At 40.5% G+C, this 23,168-nt stretch overlaps 1 protein-coding gene across 4 annotated transcripts in view; it reads right to left on the reverse strand.

The window, feature by feature from the left end:
• The window catches only part of adcy5 (adenylate cyclase 5), a 54,272-nt gene that overhangs the window by 23,316 nt on the left and 7,788 nt on the right, over window positions 1-23,168 (reverse strand). For all 4 annotated transcript variants that reach the window (XM_026294761.2, XM_026294760.2, XM_026294759.2 and 1 more), the window contains exons 2-3: window positions 5,374-5,523; window positions 4,932-5,053 (exon numbers count right to left, since the gene is read on the reverse strand). In XM_026294761.2, coding sequence (XP_026150546.1) covers window positions 4,932-5,053; window positions 5,374-5,523 — 272 coding nt within the window. The remainder of the gene's footprint in view (window positions 1-4,931; window positions 5,054-5,373; window positions 5,524-23,168) is intronic.

Consider the following 23,168-nt stretch of genomic DNA (forward strand, 5'->3'; position numbering starts at 1 on the left):
ATGGATTATCAATGACACAGTGGAGCAGAGAGCAAAGCCACTTCCCACAGCGTGACAGCGAGCAGTGAGGTACAAAAGCCATACAGCGACAGAGAGTATGGGAAAGTCCCATTTAATCATTACCTTGGTGCTGGATCACTCATTAGTACGCAACATTAAATCCTGAAGATTTTTGCTTTTGTAAGTGATGGTGAGTACAGAGGAGGCCCTGAACTGGGAATATGTTGGAGCTTTTCTTATTTTGCCCCAGATATTATAAATAAAGCTACAGTGTGGGGGTTAATTTGCTCTCAAGTTATTTGATGTGGTGTCCGTCCTTGAGCCCAAGATGATAAAAGGATAAAATTGCAGCAGCTGATAGCACAGAGATGAAAGGGTTTAAAATGATATCCACACATTAGGCTCCATCATGGGATGAGTGGCTCAGAGATTTAGAGATTTTGGATCAGGAACAAACAAAGACCATACTGATTAATTCAACTGTTAGTGTGGACAACAGGTTCAAGAAATCACAAAGAGAATAAAAGCTGAACACACATAAGGAACTAGTAACCAGTGGAGGCGTCCTGAGAAGATATAAAAATATAAATGGATACTGCAGTTACTGCTTCATTTATTTCTATATATTTAGGTTAATGAAAGGCAACAGTGCATTACCAATTTAAAGAAGGCTCATTTCTAATCTGTGTTCCAGAGAGTCCATACTTTTACATACAGTATGCAGACTCTCTCTTTTCCCTCTTGCAAAACCACCACTGCAAAATCTGTTCTGGGTCAAATCTCAGTTGAACCAAACCTGTCCTGAGCTGCCGCTGCCTGACCCTGTCATCCCCTCTTACCCAACACTAGCACTGGCACCGGCCAGCCTCCTTTTATCAGGCCCCCAGCTGCTTAGCCCCGCAGCTCCGGTGGTGGCTCACTAACCTCAGCCAGGAAAGAAAGAACACAGACCTTTGTGCTCCTCTCACTGTCTGGCTTCGACTTCTCTGATTGTCTACAACCTCATTTCATTCATCTTCATTTATCCATTACCATCTTCACATCCTCCTCTCTCTTTCATATTCTTGGCCGATCTTGGTTTGCTGGGTGAAAATCAACTTTTTTCTTTCTCTTTATGTATTTTATCTTATTAAATCTTGCTGCCTTCCCTCTCATCTGCTAACTGACACAAAAACAGCATCCACACTGCATGTACCACATCAGCATCAGGACAAAGGTTCAGGATGGATCCAGATCGTTCAGCTGAATTATGTCATTCAGTAAGAAAATATAACACCTAAAAGGGTAAATTTACTTTTATAGTGGCAAACGGTTGTTGTCGCCCCAGTCAGATGATCTGTCTCAGCTTAACTTATGTATGAAGGAAGTAAAAATCATCTGATTTGTAGGTTTCTGTCTGCTGTTTTCTCAGATCAGGCCCGGCTCCAACATAATCGGCAAAACAGCCTTACGTAACACACACTCATGATCAGCTGCAGTGCACACTCGAAAACCATGGGTGTTTTCTGTACAGTGTCAATTCTTGTCCATATTTCAATTAGAACATGAAAAACAAAAAATAGCCAGCTCCTATAATTTATACAACACTTTTCAGTCTCCTCAGGGTGCTATTGGCCTACATACCAGCAACAACAGTCAGAGTCACACAGTCCTGTTGCAGCATATTTCTTGAACAGTCACAGGATGACCCAGCAGCATCAACACATCTGCTATAAAGGGCTCTTGCATAATACCTTAGTCAGCACACGTTTTGGTTTCATTGTTGAAGCCACAGCACATAGTTTTACTCCAGACGACAAACTTAAGTGAGAAACCACATTCTCAGAAATGTAGAGCAGAATATTATTGTGGGATAATAAGTTTTCTTGCTGGGTCACTATCATGAACAAGTCCATTAAAGGACTATTTTAAAGTACCATGTTTTGGAAGTGAGAATCAGCTCCTGAGGTGTTTACCATACCTTCAAAACTAAAATGACAAAGTATGAACTTCAGACAAGTATATAAACATTCAGAGATATTAGGAATCCAAAGTAATGCTATGTCAAATTCACCCTGTGCAGAGTTGTTAGAGCATAGCAGAGCTGCAGACCTGAACCTTAAGGCACAAAAAAGAGGGTTTGACACTTGTCTTGATGAGATCGTACATAAATCATGTTATCAAGTTAGAGACTGTAGCCAAGGCCTCAGCCAGATGTATCCAGATTCCTTGCGTTATTGTTATTATTGATAAGATTTTATCTCTGCTATGAAGAAACAAAACTACACCCATGTTAAATGCACTGAGCTAAAGATTAACATCAGCATGCAAACCTGTTCACAGTGAAAATACTAACATGCTGGTTCATCTTGGCTTGAAATTTGCTTCTGAAGAATGTTGAGTTGTTCAAACCACAGTGCTTAAGACTCGACTTGAACCTCTAAAGCTCAAAGCAGTGTTTCGGAAAGATGATCATTAGAAGACAGTAATGTGAGCAAAAGGATCTAATTCCTCACCACTTTGTTAGTTGTGTTCAGTGAGACCAGGATAATGCCAGCTATGCTTGTCCTGAACTGAACCTGGGGCTCTACGGTGATTAAACTATTAGATGGGACAATAATGTGGCTTTTATGGTACACCTGTGAAAAATACCTGTTTTTTTAATGCTCAGGATGCCTGAATTACAATTAGAGGACAGGATGAAGGGCAGAAACGTAAATAATGTAATGAGCTGTATGTGTGATGCAGTAACAAGCTCCAGGCCTGGAATGACTCTCCCCACCTTTGTGTCCTCCACTGTTTTCCCTCTTACTCTTCATCTGCAGCAGCGAAAGCTGTCACATCTCTTCCTGTTGTTCCTCAGACTCTGCACAGCACTAATTACTAAAAGCCACTACCTGCTCCCCTACAGACCAGGTCACACCTGGTTAGCCAGCAATTAACCACACACTCATGACCACAGAGAGAAATTAGCCAAGCTTAGTGGCTGCTGTTAATGTGCCACCTGCTCCCCAGTGACGTGCATAAAACCTCCAGGACACACTATTAATCTAGCATGTCTTTCTATGCGTTTTCATTTTGTTTGGACACGTCCATTGTGAACCAACATGACATTCTTGGCATTTGCCTTTATTTGCAGACAACACGGGCGTATTGTTACTGTATAACTGTTAAATGTCAGTTTCATTCACTTGCACTTTCATTCATGAGTTTTAGTAAAGTAACTCTTGTCTCCTGCCCTGTCCACTGTCCATTTACACTCATACATATACTGAACTCTTAAACTTAGATAACTAAAATGGGTAATTGATACTGCTCACCCTAATAGTGATGAATACACCTTTGTGTACAAGAAGTCCACGTATTGACCTGGTGCTGTAACCCAGGGGTGGGAAACCCATGTTCCTCAAGGGCCACTGCCTCACTTGTTTGTCTATCTATCCCTGGATGAGGTGTTTCATCAGACCCTGGAAGATACCATCTCAAATGAAGGTGGGGTGGGAGAAAAAAAAAAAAAAAAACAGAATTGGTATTTTCTTCCAGCTTCTGATTGGCTGCACACACCTGATCCAAGTAATCAACAGTGGGTAGGGAAGGGATAGTTGGAAAACAAACGGCAGCGGCCCTCACGTGCTGGATTTAGTTACCCCACTGTGACCTGTGAGGATTCAGAGGGACACATCACAGTGACAAAAGGTTTCTATATCACCTATTATATATCAGGGTTTGGGATTGTGACAGCTACAGGCTAAAAAACTGTCACTGTACAATACTAAAGGTTACTGTTGAGACACACACACACACACACACACACACACAATCAGAATAAACCAACCAGTTTCCCAGTATCATCTTGCTGCAGTGCTTTCTTACACCACAAGATGGTGCCAAACCTAACTGCGTTTTTTCCCCCAATCATATCATCCCTGTTTGATTGCACAGTATATGATGATCTCTGTATTATGAGCTGACTTTAATGTTCAGTGTTCACAGTTACTAGAGCAAAGCTACACACTCTCTCTTTCAGGGTAAACCAGTGACTCACTGCACTGCCATAACTTCAAGGATCCTGGACAAGAGACGAAACACAGAACAAACAACAGACCAAACATCACACCAGAGTGCGAGTGAGTGTATCTGTTCAGTGAAAAAGTTACAGATGTCACAATGCTGCCCTTTAGAACATGTGATAAGAGCTGAACCATCCGTGTAAAAGCTGAGTAAACTTTCATCAGCAGAAAGCTCCAGAAAACATCCTGTATAAGGGCCTTGCAATAAGACGGTTTTTGTCTACTGTGCTATATTTCCAAAGTCAACAATGAAAGAGTAAAACTACTGCAAATAATGACACAGGCCCATTTGCCCCTTCTATAAAACTTTCATCAGGACGGAAAAGTGTTGGAAATAACTTTTACAAAAAAAAAAAAAAGACCACCTGATTGGTCAATAGCATCAACTCAGTAGAGGATTGTAAATGTGATCATCAACATCTATTGATCAGTGCTATCCACTTACAGGAGTGTCTATATGCAGCGCTTTAGTTTTTCTGAAAGCAATCAGAGAGCAAATCAAAACTATGCAACATGCATCTGTCACTGAATATTTTGTTTTTAATTGGAACTTGTGGTTGACAACATACATGCTGTATATACTGCAGGTAGACACAGGTGAGAAATACTTGTTATAGCAATGCCTGCACTTCTTTCCTCTCTGTCTGTGGGTGGGCTGTTCAGGATTAATCTGGATTAAGTAAAGATTTGAGCAGTAATTTTCAAAGCAAACATGCAAGGGTGAGTATTTTGATGCGTGTGGGTGTACTGCCTTTTGAGGTGAAAAAGAAATAAATTTTTAAAGTGTGAAGATGTGGAGAAAAATATTTATAGCAGCTTCAATCTGTTTCCTCTTATCATCCCACTTCCTCATCTCTGTGGGGGAGCCGCCCCATTTGTTACCTGACGTTGTCGTGCTTCTGGATGTAGATCTTGTGAAACATCATGTCCTCCTGCTTGGCGTTTATATCAGCTTTCATCTCCATGGCAACATGGCGGGGAAGCACTGAGAGCAGGAGACGTTCCTGCAGAAAAGCGTGGGGGGGAAACTTAGTTCAGTGGACAAGTGTATGTAAATTAAGAGGTGGAGGGGAGGCTGACTGACTAACATGCCTGAATAAGTTCACAGCAATAACTGCTCCCCTCCCAATGGTAATGAAGACTTACATAGCAATTAAACCATTATGTTCAAAGCAATTAACCAGTGCAAGTCCCAGTCCCACATTATAACAACTGTAGGGGAAAAAAAACAACAAAAAAAAACATACTCTGCATGGAAACTTGTTAGTGACCAGTACAAACTCTCTCCTGTCAGATCAGAAATCTGGGCTCTGGGCTCTCTCACCTGCTGCTGGTTTTCCCTCTGGGAGTGGAGGCGAGCCTGGATGCATTCCCGGGTCTCCTGGAAGGCCTGCCTCTGGGAGCCCTCAGCAGGGTAATGGGTGCATACTCCCACGATATTGGTACAGGAGAAGATCAGCACGTTGGACACAATCTGTGGAAGAATATGAGAGAAGAAGACAGGATGTTGATGTGAGCCAAGTCCTCAGTTCTAATTCTCTCCTTCCTGGTGCACTCTACCAACATAAACCACAACTGGTTTTTGGCCATGCGTCCTCTGCATACATCTGCTGAGAGCTCTTACGCCCTGCACAGCATTAACCTTCTCTATTTACTGGTTATAAATCATACATTCAAAACAGGACACACTAACTACTTTAGTACTGCCTGAACTTTAATATGCAGAATGAAGATATGAACTGCTTGACAAAGATGGTGAGAAAAGTGTTTCCATTGTCTGTTTCCAGGCTGCTTTTCCTCTCAGAGAGTTCATAATTACTTGTTTTCCCATCAGCTCCACTTGTCCGCCACCCTTTCTGCAGCAGAAACAGGGCGTCACAACCTTGATTGTGCCACAACATTCATGAGAATATCCCTGTGCTGCCCTGACAAGACTGTGTCTCCATTCATTAGAAGTCTCAGCAGAGCCTGAGCCAGTGTCCGTGCTGCTAGCCTGAATGTTTGGCCATGTATGCATGTAATAAGAGACTGAGTCTGTGTTTATCAAACTGGTCTGATGCAGAACAAACTGACCAAGTACTGGCCCCTCAGCTGAAGTATTTGCTCTTATCTGAGATTTTGTAAATTTCTAACATATTTGTTAAATGACACAATACCTCGCTGATATTGTGCTACAAATTACAAGCTTTATCAAAACAGACTCCATCCAAAGCAGAGTTAGTACACTGCCTATGTCTGTGCTTTAGTTGGCAGCTTGGTAAGATAGGAAAGCTTCTTATTGCCTTACATCATGTATTTATATAACACATATATTTATATGACACAAAAACAAAAGAAAATTGACTTGAACCTGGACAGTGCAGGCTGAGAATTTTCATATTTGCCATCAAGGCCCAACACAATTAAGCTTTTAATATACACAATTCAAACACATATTATGTTCTTCAGGCTCTGTGACTCAGTGCATTCAAATTGAAATAACATAGTGTGTGTGTGTCAATATAGTGTGTAAGTGTGTGTGTCAGCCCTTTCAGCATATAGTGCCCAGACTGTGGGGGTTCAAAATGTAATTGGACAGATGCTCATTAAGGAAAATACCATATTGTAAATTTTGTAGTAAATCATTTTTTGGCCAGTGCCACTTCAAGCTAAATGGCGTCTTTTGACTTGACCCACTCAGCTTTAAGCTCTTCTGTGCATTAACATTAACAACACAAACCTACACAAGAAATATTCGGGTGGGGGGGGTTAAGTCGCCAGTTAACCTAACCTGCATGTCTTCGGACTGTGGGAGGATGCTGGGGTGAGAGTACTGGATGTCTGACAAACACTGCATGTGTGTGCACCCACTAAAACATTTTTAATTTACAGCAAACCAGAAGCTTCAAGTTTCATAAACCTTCTCCAGGTTTCCACTATGAAACAGCTTACAGGCTGTTATGTGTCCAAGAAAGCAGTGTTAAGAGACATTGTTTCCATTCAGTGCCAGGCATACAGTGGGTCCTAGGACTGGCAGCCAGCCGCAAGCCAAAGCCAGCAGCCCATTCTCTTCATAGAGTCATTTAAAGGGCTGAATCACCCAGCTGAATCACATTCACACCACGCGGCTCTCTGTTGCTGGAACAAACTGAACAAACACAGCACGTCTTTATCAAGTCAAAAAACTCCTCAGCAGGTCTCCATACAAAAACCAAGCACACTAGGAAGGGGGAGTGGCTGGGCTGAAGTCTACCCTGGAAGTGAAGCACAACCAAAGAAAATAGGGAAATGAGGTATGAGAGAGAGAGAGAGAGAGAGAGAGAGAGAGAGAGAAGGTGGTGAATTTAGAAAAGTTTACTTTGCTATTTCTGCCTCTTACCCACAAAAGACACATGACTTTATATAAACACTCCTTGTCAAAGACCGACCAAGTGCACAGAACCAGAGGTTTGTTTCCCATGATATTCTTTACTTTGGTTGTTTCATTTTGACAGCACTATTCTGATCTATAGCATTTCTGTCAGAGAAACTATCATCCATAAGATGGTGAAAAATATTCTTACCTTTGGGACAACAGAAAAAAAAAAAAAAAAAAAAGATCAACAAAAACCCTTCTTTTAATCTCTCAGGATAATCATGTGTAAGCACAATTAGTGCATGTCAATGCACTTTGAATATTAATCTTAACAAATTCAACAATACCAGAGGCTGCAGCACATTCAAAAGGAGGAGGCTTGAGTGTTGTTCAGCAGTGAAAAGAGATCAGGTTCTAGACACAGTCCTGCACGTTTATGAATATGTTTGGGTGCTTCAGAAAGTTTACATGTCCTACATGTTCGGACGCTTCAAAAATTTAATGAAATACAAATATTATGAAAGTTGGCCAATTATTTGAAAATTTTATTTTATACGCATATAAAACAGTAACACTTATACCCTGGAGAACTATAAACAGCCTTGGCTGAAAAGCCAAATATCCCAATATACTTTATGTAACTTATAAAAAAAGACAGGTAGCAAACAGCCTTTTTACTGGTGCAGTTCAAGCTATATAATGATAAATGATGCTTTTATGTAAATCATACCTTAATAATTTTCATGATTACAGTAACTTATTATTACCTGTTGTGTTGAAACCGTGTTTTTTAAAGTCTTTGTTAGCCAGCTGCAGCTGTACATGGAGCTCCACTGAGCCCTTGCAGAGTCCCTCCCCCACACTGCCATAGAAACAGCATGCATTAGATAGTTTTTCAACAGGTCAATACAAATATTCCCCAGCAGCCGTCTTTTTCTATTAATATTGCCAGTGCGCACCCAGGCCATATTTGGAGACCTATGGGTTTTTCCTCACCACAGCAGGAAAGCAGAAAAACACAGCTCCCACGTTTAATACCGAGATCATTCCCAAAGGTAGGAACCCAGAATTCTATTATCAAATAACTGCAGCTGATTATCTGCAACAATTCATGTAAATAAATCATTGTCTTCTCAAACTTACCATACATAATCAGAGATGATCATTTTCTGTAATTTCCTTGGGTGACTCACGCATATTGCTTTGCTCACCTCACTCACACTGACTCATTTTCATACTATTCAAAAACTTGCTGAACCAAAGACAAGAGCACGTAGGCAAGTACTTTATATAGAAATTTTAAACACAATCTAAATTCTGCTCCAAAGCTCTGAAATGACCATGTACCTGTGACAACAATAATGTTCCAAGCAAGCTGTTGCAGATAGCATGATACATATAGCCAAAATTCCCACTGAGGAGAGAAAATGTGATGTAACACAGTAGGCAATAAAAGCTGGTGCCTAATGGCACTCCCACAAATGTTTTATGCTTCACCCTCCTGTATGTTGTTTCTGTTATTATCTGATTAATCGAGACTACTGCAGGAAACAGCAACAGTAAATAAACATCTGCATGGAGAAAGTATATATGCTGGTATTCAGCATCATTAATTTGGTCTTGATTTTACATCTATAGGCCCTAAGGTTAGGGTATGGTTATGTAAGGCTTGAGTATACATAATTGATTGATTTAATTAATGAAAGCAATAATTAGCAAACCCTATGATACATAAAATATTCAACACATTTATCCAAATAGTGCAAGTTCCTTGTAGCCAAATAACTGAACTATGGGTGCAAAAATCCCAGCACCTACCTCATTATATCCTGCATTAACCTTGGGCGGAAATGTACGTACAACTATGATAATCATGAATTGTAGTAGTTCAGATCATCTGCCTGTGTGTTTTTAACATTATTTAAGCAGAAGATTAATAATTGCAGGCAGAGGCCATAGAAAAAAAAAAACAAAAAAAAACACACAACTGAGCAAGGCATGCTGGGAGTCTTTACCCAGCAGTCTGAGTTTTTAGCCTCCTACGTCTCTCCCACACCTTCCTTTTTTAGTGTTTCTTCCTGTACATCCACTGTGAGGCGTCACTTTGCTCTTCTACTTGTGAACTCTCGCCACGCTTCCAACAGACTTTTCATTTGCACACGTGTATCTTTCAGGGACGCCCAACATGATGCCTGTCGAGGACTGACAGCCAACATCCAGCCCACACAAGTAATGACAGCAGCAGCTCCCGAACCAAACCAAACCACACTGTCACACACATTTCTGATATATGGTACATATTAAAAGGTAGAGATCTGTTATCTTCTTAGCCATTATGGCCATAAAACAGGTCCCTGTAAGGTTAAACACTTGCTCTACTAAAACACATAGCGGTTGCAACAATACACAGTAAAAGGTGGACTTGATGGCCAAAAGGTTAGAGAACGGGCTCATGACCTTAGAAAACCCTGCCCCCATCTCCACAACAGCAGGATAAATCTGGGAGGGAAAGGGGATAGAGAGTCCAGATAATGTAGTTTATGCATCCACATAGGATGCATCAAATCTGCTCAAAAACTTTCTAAGAAGGCTTTGGAAAAGATTTAGGAGGCAAAAATGCATAAGAGCCATTTCATGCATGTTTTTAAAGTCCATTTAAAAGTAAAGTTCATACAGTTCAGACCAAAGTATTTGGGAAGTTACACACTTTTCTTCAGGCTTGTTTTTCATTCATCAGAAACACAATAATGGATCCTACATTTAAGCACTACATCCTTAATCTGAGCTGGTTTTCATCACTGTTAAAAGACTGGATGGAGAACATCCCTGTGACTGCTGAGACCACACCATGTCTAACTTTCCAGCTCTACTGTAAGGTTAGACAAGAGCTTATGGAGCTAGACGCAATACACACCTGTGATCAATGGACAAGTGCAGCGGCTCCTCATCCTTTCTTTGTAGTTACATTAAAGACATCTGACCAAGTCGCATGTTTTTTTATTGTAAGAATAGAACTGGTTGATAAACTCAAATAGAAATTTCTGAGATCTCAAGATCACAAACTCCTGGAGGAATTGGCTGAGGCAAACCACAAACTTTATTTTAAGCCAAAGTCAGTGAAAGAAATAAACAGGCCTCTGTTAACTCTGTTCTGGTCCTTGGTGAGTACTGCAACACTGCATCAGATTTTTACTTAAATTATTAATCGATTAAAAGTGTACCCCCCCTTCCCCCTGTTAGCACACTGAAGCACATTGTGTGGTTTAAGCATAAATGCAAGTCATGTGATGCATGCATGATTACTGTGAGCAGCCCACTGCCAGCTTTAGTCTGGGGCAACGTACAAGAGGGTGAAAGCCTCTCATGTGAGACCTTGCAGTTATTTGTTGATGATCCTCGAAAGCAGTCAGCCTTTGTATCCACTAACAACTGGATAATGATACATTTTCCAACTCGACATGCAGTATCCACGCAATCAGCTCCAACCAATCCACTGCTAATATAAAAGTATTGATTAATGCAGCTTTAAGCATCTCTGAAGGCAGCTGCAAATGATGCATGACACAAACCTCATTTGCACTCAGACACGGCAAGTTCACATCTTTTATTTTCCCCTACTGAAGACACGAGCATTCATACTAAGGTGTGAAAATGCCTGTGCATTAATTTGCAACGTCACAGTTTCAACACACCAAACAACAAAAACATTTTGCAGAAAGAAAATGTGGAGAAGCAGCAGTTTGGCTGGGAACATTTCTGGAGTCCTACTTCAACACAGGGACACCACATGCTTTCAAGCAGCCCCGATGCCTCACAGGAGATGCTGAACTCATGGGAACCAAAAGGTCACTCTATGAGTCATGCCTTTGAAGAAGAAAGACAAGCCCACCGACGGACAGAAGAAAAAGCATGTTTAATTTTTCAGCCCATGCATCAAAAGAGAAGAGACAGAGAGGGGACGCTGTAACTGGAGATTCTTCCAAATATAGACTCTGCATTTGAACACCGGTCATTTAGGAGACAAGGTAGCATGGCACTCTGATGTCAACACCTAGCACTATTTTTCTCCTAAGCTTTGACAGGAAACCAATCCATTTTTTAATAGCCAGGGAGGTCTTTGCCACCAGTGTACTTTGAAGGAATTCTTGGTGCCCACACAGATTTATTCAAAGCCAGGAGACTCGGTCTCCATCTGACCTCTGAGTGCTCAGAACCAACACAGCTTCATGAAATGGTTTAAAACAATGGTGCAGACACAGTGTAACACACCGACTGTGTGACTGGAGAAGCCCAGAGGTTAGGGCGAGAAGGACAGTGCACTGAGGAGGCATCTTTTAGTCTGGACGATGAAACACAGTAAGGAGAAATGATGCATCACCTGGGAACACTAGGCCTGAACTAACACCAGAATCCGCTCCTTTGGCCCGTGCTACAGGATCTGTTTTCACAAACTAGCTCACTCATTAACATTTACTTTCTTCAGTGTGTACACAGAACCACATGATTTTAGTTTCACAGTTTAGTAAACAAAACTATTTGAGTTGCAGAGCTCTAATAGTGATATTAAAGACACAAGGTCAATAAAGAGCTGTTTTAATGCAACTGTTGGCCCATGCATGAGTCTCCGCTTCATAAGAAACAGCAATTAAAAAAAAATAACACGACAAACACTGAGGCACCAGCATTTAAGATACAAACTGAAGACTGAAGCCAGAGGCAGCAATAAAGATGATGAGAGAAACTGAGCTTATTATTCAAAATATATTCACAACATGCTGTCAAGTGAGCACTTACAGCGGTGAGTGAGTGTGTGTCATGTTTAGTTATCCTGCGTCCACTCTGGGAATTCATTCTCATGTTGCCCGTCCACAGTTTAAGATACAGGTTGTACACAGTGCCACAAATAGAAACAGTCAGCACAAACCAGCAGGGAATATGTTAATGTATACTATATATGTCAAATGACTTTCAGTCCGGTGCCATCGTTTTGACCGTACATTCAACGTACAATAGGTCTTTGTCTCTGTGTGAGATCATATGTTTAAGCAAGTCGCTGGCTAAACCGTTTGAATTCAATTTAGATAGAAACACACAATTAGACACGATGTAATCATCACTGAGAAAACTAATTTCCGTGCAAGTATGCAATTGGACATGCACCAACTGCACTTTGCATGCAAGCATGTAATTGGACAAAAACAGAGCACAGAGTGTCTGCCTTGCATCTACAAGTGATTAAGAGACTACAAAGTATGATTCACAGGTCAAAGTGGTGGCCCTCAGCCCTAGTTTATTTAGCCACACCAGCAGTGTTGCTCTATGGGCTTGGATGGCAATGCCACTCTACTCGTTAGTCCACCATCAGGGTCCAAAATGTTTAATTTTAAATCACTTATATATAATGTACTGTGTAATGTATTTATAAAAATGTATAAATTGATAAACGTATAATTTTAGGTGAGATATTTTCCTAGCGTCTCTGGTAATGCCCTGATTTGTCCTCTAATGTTATCAGGAGCTTCAATATTTTGGTTAAGCAGACAACAGTTACAGGATGAATTGCAATGAAATGTGGAACAGGCCTCAGTGAAGAATGAATCCTAATTACTTTAATAATCTCATGACCTCGTACCTAGCACCACCACAGGTCAAAGTTTTCGCTTTTAGTAAAATATCTCAAACAGCTTCATCATGGATCAGCACACCACTGTGTACAGTCGTTTATGGTTCAAAGACCATGGATCCCCGTTATGAATCTCAGTTTCCCTGACGTTTTCAATTCTACAAAAGCTGAGAGGACCAGAGCATGTCCATATGTAGTGGGAAAAATATCCTTTACTGCAAGTATGTGATTGTTTAAATATTGTGATTGTAACTGAGTAAGCATTCAGCTAATTTTAAAGCAGGTGCACACGTCAGTTCAAAAGTAGTGAGCTGGTCAGAAAGCTGGCCAAAGATCATGAGCTGCTGTTGTATCAAGTTTGGAAGCCTACTTTTAGCACTCCCTGTGGACTAAGCAATATTTGTCTCTCTGTGATAGCTGGCTGGCTATTGTCTCAGCCTGCAATATCCCCTCTAAAATAAGAGCCAACCACAGGCCCCCAGTGCAACAGAATAAGCAGAAAACAGCCCAAACCATAAATCTGTCACTTCCCTGACAACAAATACTTTCATCAATAGGCACTGACAAGACAAAACAAATCACAGGGCTTCCCACAGATCAGAAGAATCTGATCTGAGCTTTCTATCAGGGGAAAACAGTAGAAGTGGAAAAGATCCCCTGACAACAGGAGAACGAGAGAAGCGCCCTAAGGTTACAGCAACTGATCCACTGTACAACATTATGTGAGAGAATTATGGTCATCTCACAGCTGTAGTGGTAAAACACGCCAATAATTCCTGTTAAGGGAAAATAAAGGGTGGACCTGGGGTGTGGGAAACACCAGATATTGACATCCAGCAGGTAAAGGTAAAGGTTAGGGTAAGCCAAGCATACCTGCTCTGACCCAGCAACAAATAAATATTACTGCTAAGCCTCGATATGTGTTCAGCTGTATGCTCTTAAGTGTGTTTATTTGACAACGTTTTGAAAAACAAGACCAAATCTAGGTTCCAACAAAAATACACCTGTATGATTAGTGACATAAAATGAAGCACAGCACCTGAATACAATTATTCTGAAACAATGCCAACAAGTATGCAGTCAAAGTGGATTATGAAGTTACAATGTATTTTCAAATTTTTCACAGGTTTCAATAGTGTCTCACTTTAGCAGCACAGGAAGTCACCAGGAATACCAGAGTCAATTAGGAAGTTGTGGTTTCGGGGATCCAAACTAGTTTGAGCACAAAAGACAGAACAGAGGGAAGAGGAGAATTATAAAGTGAGCTCTGTGTTTGGTTCCCACCTGAACTCAGGGATATTTGTATGTGACAGATGTCGTGCTCCTCTGCACAGCCGCTGCACAGCCCCTGTGATGTTCTGCTTCTGCCTGTCATGTCTGGGTGTCTGGGAGTCATCCGGCAGCCGGCGGCCATGACAGTTCTGTCTGAGTGATCAAACACGCCCATGCTGCGATTTCCACAGCACTGAGCCAAAACAGAATGGAGGCCTTTAGAGGCCAATGGACCGAGTCTCAGTTAGAACTGGCCTGTTCTCTGACAGTTTACACCATGACACCTTTTAGAATATGCCAATTGCATTGCTTGGCCTGCCAAAACCCTTCAGGCCATTGTTCAGCAGTGTCAACATTTCCTAACACCGATTTACACAGAATATCTACAACACCATGGATCCAGGATATCTGCTGTCTTGGTACAGAAGACCAACTTTATGGCAACCTCCTGGTGCTAATGGAATAACAATATGCACCAGTCAAACAACTTTACAGCAAATCAACACACAATCTGCACTGACAGGAAGAACTTTTTTACTACAGCCCTGTAAACTGTTCAGCAAACTGTAGAAACAGTACAGATTCTCAAACGTCTGTAAATATATTAGTTTAAAATGTCAAATAACTTCTGCAACAGACATAATGATAATCAACATGTGCAACCATGCTTCGGTAAAAGATGGGGACGGGTATGAGATTGTTGGATCATATAATAGTGTGTGGAGTGTTGGAGCCTTTGATGCAGCACCTGTTAAAGCTTTTTTTGTACGCACCTCTATCTTCTATTGTTTATGAATCATTTGATTCCTCAGACATACAGTAAAACCATGATCACAGTACAGTTTCACCTGGAGAACAGCTGTTTTTATAATCAATATCTTATATTGTATGACATACAGGTCTATGTTATGTTGATAAGAAGTAATAAATCGATGTTTGCATTGCATTTGTCTGTAGGCCTCTACAGCATGACAACTAGATATAATTAAAAAAACCTCTAAAAATGTCTCATAATGACACACAGTCTGTGTTTAATCAGAAATAAAACTTCCATTCTATGAAAACAGATGAGGGTTGATCAAAGGTGGCTCAACTTTGTCATTGCTTCATGTTTAAATTGACCAACTAGCACATACTGTCTCTAAAACCGTTCTACGATGCTATGGAGTCAGTGGGCTTCATTTTTAGACTGATCTAAACATGGTGTTGTTTTCTAGTGAGGAGCTAATTTGTTCTGCAAGCACCTGACTTTCAGGAATGTTTAAACCCGGGAGGCTTTCTTGTACAACTCCAATGCATTTCTGAGGCCATGTTCACAGATGTATCCACCGAAGGTATATACTCTATGTATATTCATGCGCTCAGCACAAGATAACCAACAGTCGTGCTTCTGCAACAAGAATGCAAGGGGTCCTCATCCTGCTATCAGCTATTTCTGACAAGTTAAGCTGAGAATGCCATTAGCAAGGCACAAGGCCAAATGCAGGAAATGTCACTCTGGAAGTTGTAGGGTGCAAATATTGGGTTTGCACAAATAAATGTTGCTGCTGTAGAGATGTGCTATGATAATGTGAACAGATTTTCCATACGATAAGAGCTTTTAATCCAAATTACAATTTTCTTCACATATTTAGGTGCCCTTGGTGGAAATGATTGCTCTTTTAACAGTGGGAAGTTGGCACAGGAAATTATATAAAGTCTTAATGTAAGAGAAAAAGTTTTACATCACTGGGGAAAAAAAATTATTTAAAAAACACATATATAGTTGATTCAGGACTAGAGTTGTGGGTTGTGTGCTGTTCTTGGACACCAACATCATCCCTCTGGAATAAAAGCCTCAATACCATCAACATTTCGTGGGGACTCTCCCCTGCAACGGTTCACATGTCAAAAAAAAAAACCAAAAAAGCATGAGTGTGGGCGGTGATGGCACAGAAACCTCAAAAATCTACTTTTGTTACTTGTTTAGAGGAAATGTAAAGTCGTCACTCTAAGACAAGAAGCCAATGATTTAAAACCAAAATGCTAATCCTTCCTGGGGTTCAACCGTATTTTATCCCAATTCCAAGATCATACACCCGTCCCACCGTGTAGTGTTGTGTCAATTAATGTACACAATGTACGTGTCATGGAGACGGAACAAGTAGAAAGTGACTGTCCAGTTAGTCTCAAATATCTCAACATCAGGCCTCCAGGACAGTCCAGTAAAGTGTCTGTGTTGCAGCAAAGCAGCTTTATAGTGACATAATGCATTTTAAATTCATGCAAATCATTATACATCAAGTGCACAACATTACCTCAAACACTCTGAATACAACACCATCTGCACAGCCACACTGGCAGACACTAATGCTTTATAACCTGACATAATAATTGAACTTTATAAATAATGTGTCTTTAATTTATTCATTGATTGTCATTTTATTTTGGACTCCAAAGAGCTTGAAGCCCCAATGTTACCCCTGTCATACACTGATGTCTCACAACACTCGAAACCAGATGAATTGAAGTTCAACGCTAAGACAGAGCCACGGCATCATTCATGCCTGTTCTGCTACGGCTGTGGTTGCTTGCACAGAATATGATTTAGTTTAAAGTAAGAGACATGGAGTCACAGAAGCTCCACATAGATGACAGCTCTGACTTATCTGTAACCTGCTGCTCATGAGTGGTTGTATCCGGCTGCGCTTACAAAGCAGCTGAAGTTCAAACTGCCTCCATATAAGGGCAGGTGGGGAGACTCTGAACCTTATCACACTGTGTTACTTTAGTGCACCACCTCACAGTCATAACACATGTGGAAAGCATCGCTGAAGAGGGATGTGAGGACAGGCTTTCTCTTGACAGCCAACCACAGAATAATGAGAACTTCAGAGATGAAAGATGGCTCTTCCCGCCCGATTTGGACCATCTGTAATTTCAGAGCCAGTTTTAGCTCAATCTAACCACCCCTTTCTAAAAATAACAAAAATAAACAGATGTACATACATAAATTTTCTAGGGAGAATAAATACAGTTTGTTTCTCTAAAGGAAGCTAGTCCCTTTGTATAATGTAAAGAGGTTACAGTTTGGGTAATAGCAATTTAGTCAGTATGCATTATGTCAATGTTTTACATAAAAACATGGTTCTTGTTCAATATATGTCAATTATTAGTATAAACATTATTTTCAAGGGTGCAGAGTACACGTACATATATGCATAATGGATGACTAATTGTAAAAACCATATTTTTAAACAATCTGACAAATGAATCACTTTTTAAGTAGTTCAACATCTGCAGCTTCTCAAATGTGCAGATTTTCTCAGTGTAAACTGTCATCACAGTTTTCTAGAGATTTTACAGACCAAAATGTAATTTACCATAAAAAGATATATGAATAAATAATGAAAACAACAGTTAGTTGGTGCTGTGAATCAGATGAGGTGACTTTGTCTGTCTGTTACACATCTGCTCTCCATATGGGACATTTGTGCCGCAAATTGTTCGGTTCTGCATGCAAGAGGAGTAATTGGTGAATGCCATGCTGCCCCACATCCAGCCTCTGCCATGCACTCTCCCTCCAGAGCTTGGCTGCTTTTGTGTCTCTCTCACAATGGTGCCTCTATAAAACTATGAAGGGGTCTGTAGGAGCTACAGTGATGTTTGATGCCAAGAAGACTAAATCCGTCTGCCCTGTAAGTCCAGAAAACGGAATCGTCTTTCATTAGTGCGATTCGTGGATGAATTCACCATCGGATCAATGTCGGTGAAAAGCTTTAACAGTTCCATCATGTAAATAGGCTGTGGGATCAATTCTGTAATTATCACACTGAAGAACATTTCTCACTTCATTTCTTTGGTGAGTCATCTGTATATGTGCAAGTGATCCTCTTGTATGAGAAACAGAAAAACACCATCTATCCCCTCTATCCATGAGCAACCTGACGACCGGACAATAGATTTGAACTCATTACTGACGATAATGGAATTACTTTCTAAAATTAGAATAATGGCACCTAATGGGCTCAGTGGACTCTTCTTGCCACCTTGACAAAGGCAGTCTCTGAGCTACACTGCTCTGTGTGTGCATACAGGCACATTTGTGCACAACATCCATGCACATGATCATATTCACACCGAAGATAAACAGCAGCACCAAATGGTGAGCTTTTAGAATATGTTTAGAGTTATTCTAACCAAATTACAGAGTTGTGCAGAAGATGCTGGTGTCTAGGTCCTTTGGGAGAAGTCACAGATTCACCCTCTGTATTCACAGGACGTTTCATGCTGGGTATAGACAGAACTATGATGGACAGCAGAGGCGTGGGTGTGGCTACAGGTGTGCTCTGAAAAGTTCCTCCAGACACTACTGAATCCATTACAAGTGACTTCAATTTAAGGCAATTAGCGTGCTACAGGAAGAACAACAACTGCAGCTATTCTGCAGAAAAGCACAACATTGGCATTTGATAATCAAAACATCCTGGACGGAGTATGACAGCACAAATCAAAAATTCAATTTTGATGATCAAATTACTGTTTAAAACATTTAAAAACTTTTTTTGTGACTGGTAGCTCTAGAGAACCTTTTAACATCTTTTGGTATTACCATATGTTTCACACACATGTCCAGCACAAACTCTGGTTAACAGATAAGATGCTATGTCTAGTCCAGCACAGCATCAAACGTTTTGCTAACAAAGCCAGTGAGTGAATGCTGGGTTTATATTCATCAAGAAGCTTTAACATATGGTGTTTACTGTACTTTTTTGACATTACATGGCATAAACAATTACTGTAGCAAACTAATCACAAAGGTGAGTCTTGTAGAAGTATTTACCAAAGTCCTCACAACAACGTTACATCACCAAAGACAGGATCAGTAAAAACTTCATGTTTGCAAGGGTCTGAAGTGTCCAATCAGAAACCGGTTCCACTAGGAAGTATATGATCAGGTGGAAAGAGCAAGGACACAGTTTCTCAGGTTATTACAGACTATGATGACCACACATAGACACACACATCAGAAGAGATACTTTCATGAGGTTTAACCTGAGATATGATTCCTGGCTGAGACACAGCACATGTGGTCACACTTCATTTCAAGTTAGGGGTTGCATTAAAACCCAATTCATTCATTACTATTTTAAACCGCCACTTTTTTCTGTGCTTACTTTTCAGCCAAATGTTACAGGTCAAGAATTTTACTCTGAACTCACGTTAGCTATGAAAAAAAAATAAAGTGTTCTTCAGGCTGCCCAGTCTGTGTAGTTTGTCCCAGCACGCACATGCAAACACTGGTGCAGTGAGGTCTGCTTATACGTGAGAACTCTCTCTGCTATGAACTGTGAAAAATGAGTTCTCATCATGTAGAACAATTAGCATGGATGCAAAATGGCAATTGGCATGACTACTGAACCTAAGCTGCATTCACAAATTTAGCTCTGAAGAATCATTTTACTTTTTTAGTGCAGTAAAGCATACTGCATACAAATGACAGCTACGTTTAGAGATGACAAACAAAAGGAATATTAGAAGAGATAAACTTATGACCAACCTGGGCATCCACCCACGTGAAAAAGGAGCTAATTTAATATTTAAACTGCACTTCAACTACTCAAGGAAAGACAAAGGAAAGAACATGGAGTGCCTTGGGGCAACTTTGGTGAGTTTAATTTCAGATATTAACAATGTTTATATGAACGGTCCCTTTAAATTAATCTAAAAAGTCGAGTTGTTTTCCTCTGAGCCCGTTGTGTTGACAGCTGAGTACAAGCAACATGTAGAACTGCTAGTAGCATAGAAAGCTACTGTCTTAACTGGCTCAATTAGCTTTTGCCTTTGTTTTGGTACAAAAATTATCTTTATGCATGAAAAGATGCACAAACCACTATCTAGGCCCCTGACAATCACTCACTACTGCAAATAAACTGCATCAATACTGAGGTCATGAAACTGTGTTTACATACTGGTCCTAAAGCTTTTTTTTTTTTTTTTTTTTACCATAAGCAAATCACCATCACATCCATCATAACACATTAGCACACACAAATGATACTGCATGTCCTGCTGCACATAAAACATGGAAAAACATGTTGGTAAAGTTCATCACACTTCATATAATTCAGTCTTTAAAAAGAATTTTCTAACAACAAAGCAGTTTAATGTGATGAAACATGAGAGCAACAAGCTGCACTAAAACAACAGTAATAATTAATATGCACTGTACCTTTTATTTATTACTTACACCACAAGAAACCTTCCACCTGATATAAAGAGACTGGCTGTTCTGCTGTTATTTCTGGTCAAATTAAGTGACACAGCAAATGAAGTCTAGTTCTGCTTTGTAACCTCATCACCTCTCTGGACATTTGTATTGGTTTATGTGGATGCAGTATTTTGGGTCACTGTGGGGTCCTCTGCTGAACGCTGGCTGATGAGGAGGTGGTTTTCTACTTTAATCCATGAACCTGAACAAAAACTGCACCTGGTCTGTGTTCAGCGTTAGTTGTCATGGTGTGATTTCAACTCGTGCCCTCTTTGTAAGACAAAAAGCTCGGATCAAGCCCAAAGTTAGATGGATAACCTTGTTATTCTGCTTAGTGAGACAGGCACCAGGCCATGCTAATGGGTACAGTTGAATGACATGATGGAAAATGAATGAATGAATGAGTACAAAATGTGAATCCAATTAAGTCTTAATACATGTACTGGTTGAAACTCAGGCACAAAATAAAATAATTCTGTGACCTGAATAATAGATAGGGCAGCACTTTTAGTGTTCCCATCTCAATACAAGGGTAGTAAGAGAAAATTTTTGGTTGGAGCTAATGTTTGTACAAATGCATGAGAAAGTATGTTGTTATCATTTTAATACACCTGACAGTTCATTTAAATAATTGATTCTGCACCGTGATTCATTTGAGCACATCAAAGAACTGGTAGTTTCATTAACCTCACACAATAAATCAACTTCAGTGTTAACAGGCCTGTGTGAATAGTCCTGGAGGGGAAACTAAAACGCCAGGCAGGTGAATGCATGAGGCTCATACTGCAGAGTCACCTATTAGCATCTAGTGATCAGGTCACAGCCCTGGATTTTAACAGGTTGGGGGACAGTTTTTCCACAGATGCTTCTAAAGAAGAAACACCTGCTGTGCGGTAAAGGAGGCCACACAGTGTGACTAGTGACAACATGTAAATGCATTAAAACCCCGTATACTGATCCGTGGGGTTGCTGCATCTAACAGTCCCACTGTAAGTGGTATGCTCTGTTGCTATAGGAGCCTGATTCAATGTGTAGCTGTTAAAGCAGCACATTTGGCACAATGAGAAGTGTGAAAAAAATTGAAGCGTTCCTGTCGCTATATGCTTCTTTTTATTTGATGACCACTGACACTATTCTATAAAAGCTATGTCTGTCAGTAAAATGGCAATTTCCACAAAGAAAGTCTCCTACATTTCATGTTTGTTTACAGAAATACATTTTTTTGATTTTTGAATGTGACATATAAATAAGTGAAAATGCATGTGTGAGAACTGTTTACTTCCTGCAGGAGATACTGATTCCCTAATGTTATTTCTCACTGCTTTAATCAGTTCTAAGTTGCCTTACAGAGTGAAACACAACAAACCATAGAGTTACATCATAACTCTGAATGTCATCATCCAGTAATGGGAACCATGCAAAGTACTACAGATTTAACAAGTCTGGGGCACAAATAACATTCCAGTCTGACAGAAAGCAAAACAAACCCAGACTAGAAATGCCACATAAACAAAGAATATTTTCATATCATCTTCATTTCCAGTGACCAGAAAAGTCCGATCAAATCTACGATCACTGAGGCTCAAAATGCTTCTGCTGATCAGACATACCAGGTGCACAGTTGGGCCTAAATCTAAACCTGAGCTTAAAAATGTGAAACGTATGATGATACAGTGTCATTTCTATCAAGAATTTAAGAGAAGAAACCAGTTAGAGGTTCATTTCAGAAAGTGGTGCGAAAGGAACAAACCAATAGCTACACCTGATGTTAAAAACCTGGACTCAGTTCTGAGTATTATTTAGGACTATTGTCAACCTTTACTGTGGCAGAGCTGCCAAGGTTCAAGGACTTTATGTGTCAAATGAACACTTAGAGTCACTCCCGGCACTGACGTGCACGAGCTTCACCCTCTAACTGCTCAAAAGATTCAAAACAATAACATAAGAGAGAAATCCCACTGTTTTTCTAACTGTAAATACAGTATTTTAATTTCTGCAGCCTCTTTATGTCTTGAACCAACTACTAATCCCACTCTCCTCGATCTTTGGAAGAAAAAAGAAAAGCAGAAAATACTGGGGACATGGGTCCCTCCATGTCTAAAGGCTCAACTGTTACAGCTGCTCCGAATGGCCACATTCTGGGTGAAAAACCTGCCGTTGGTCCCTGGTCCTGTCTGCGTCACACAGCTCTGCCACATGTGTTTGTTGTCTCAGTGTAATGAATTGTAGCTCGAGGAGCAGCCTCTCCCCAGAGGCATGAATAGTGTTGCTCTCAAGATGTACAACACGCACACACACGCACAAAAGACAAATCTAGTTGTGCAAGGAGTAAAGGCAGCTTCTGCATTGAAAACAAAGCAAAGGAATGCATTGTTTCAGGTAGTGGTGACACATGAAGCACAACACTAAAACTCTGAGGTCAGGTTCATGACCATTCGTCTCCTCAACAGACACACAACTCCAGGCCCCGGAAAACCAGCAGCAAAGATCCTCTTCACCTCCCATGCAATAAACTGTATTCAATTAAGAACAGGCATCGCCCTCGGTGGTAAGGATGTTTGTAGCAACTGAGCAGTTCCCTGTAAAAGCTACTCTTCTAAACTTTCCTACAGCAAACACCAGGCTAGCTGTTCCCTGTGA

This window comes from Mastacembelus armatus, chromosome 21 (genome assembly GCF_900324485.2).
Source record: "Mastacembelus armatus chromosome 21, fMasArm1.2, whole genome shotgun sequence".
Lineage (NCBI taxonomy): Eukaryota > Metazoa > Chordata > Actinopteri > Synbranchiformes > Mastacembelidae > Mastacembelus > Mastacembelus armatus.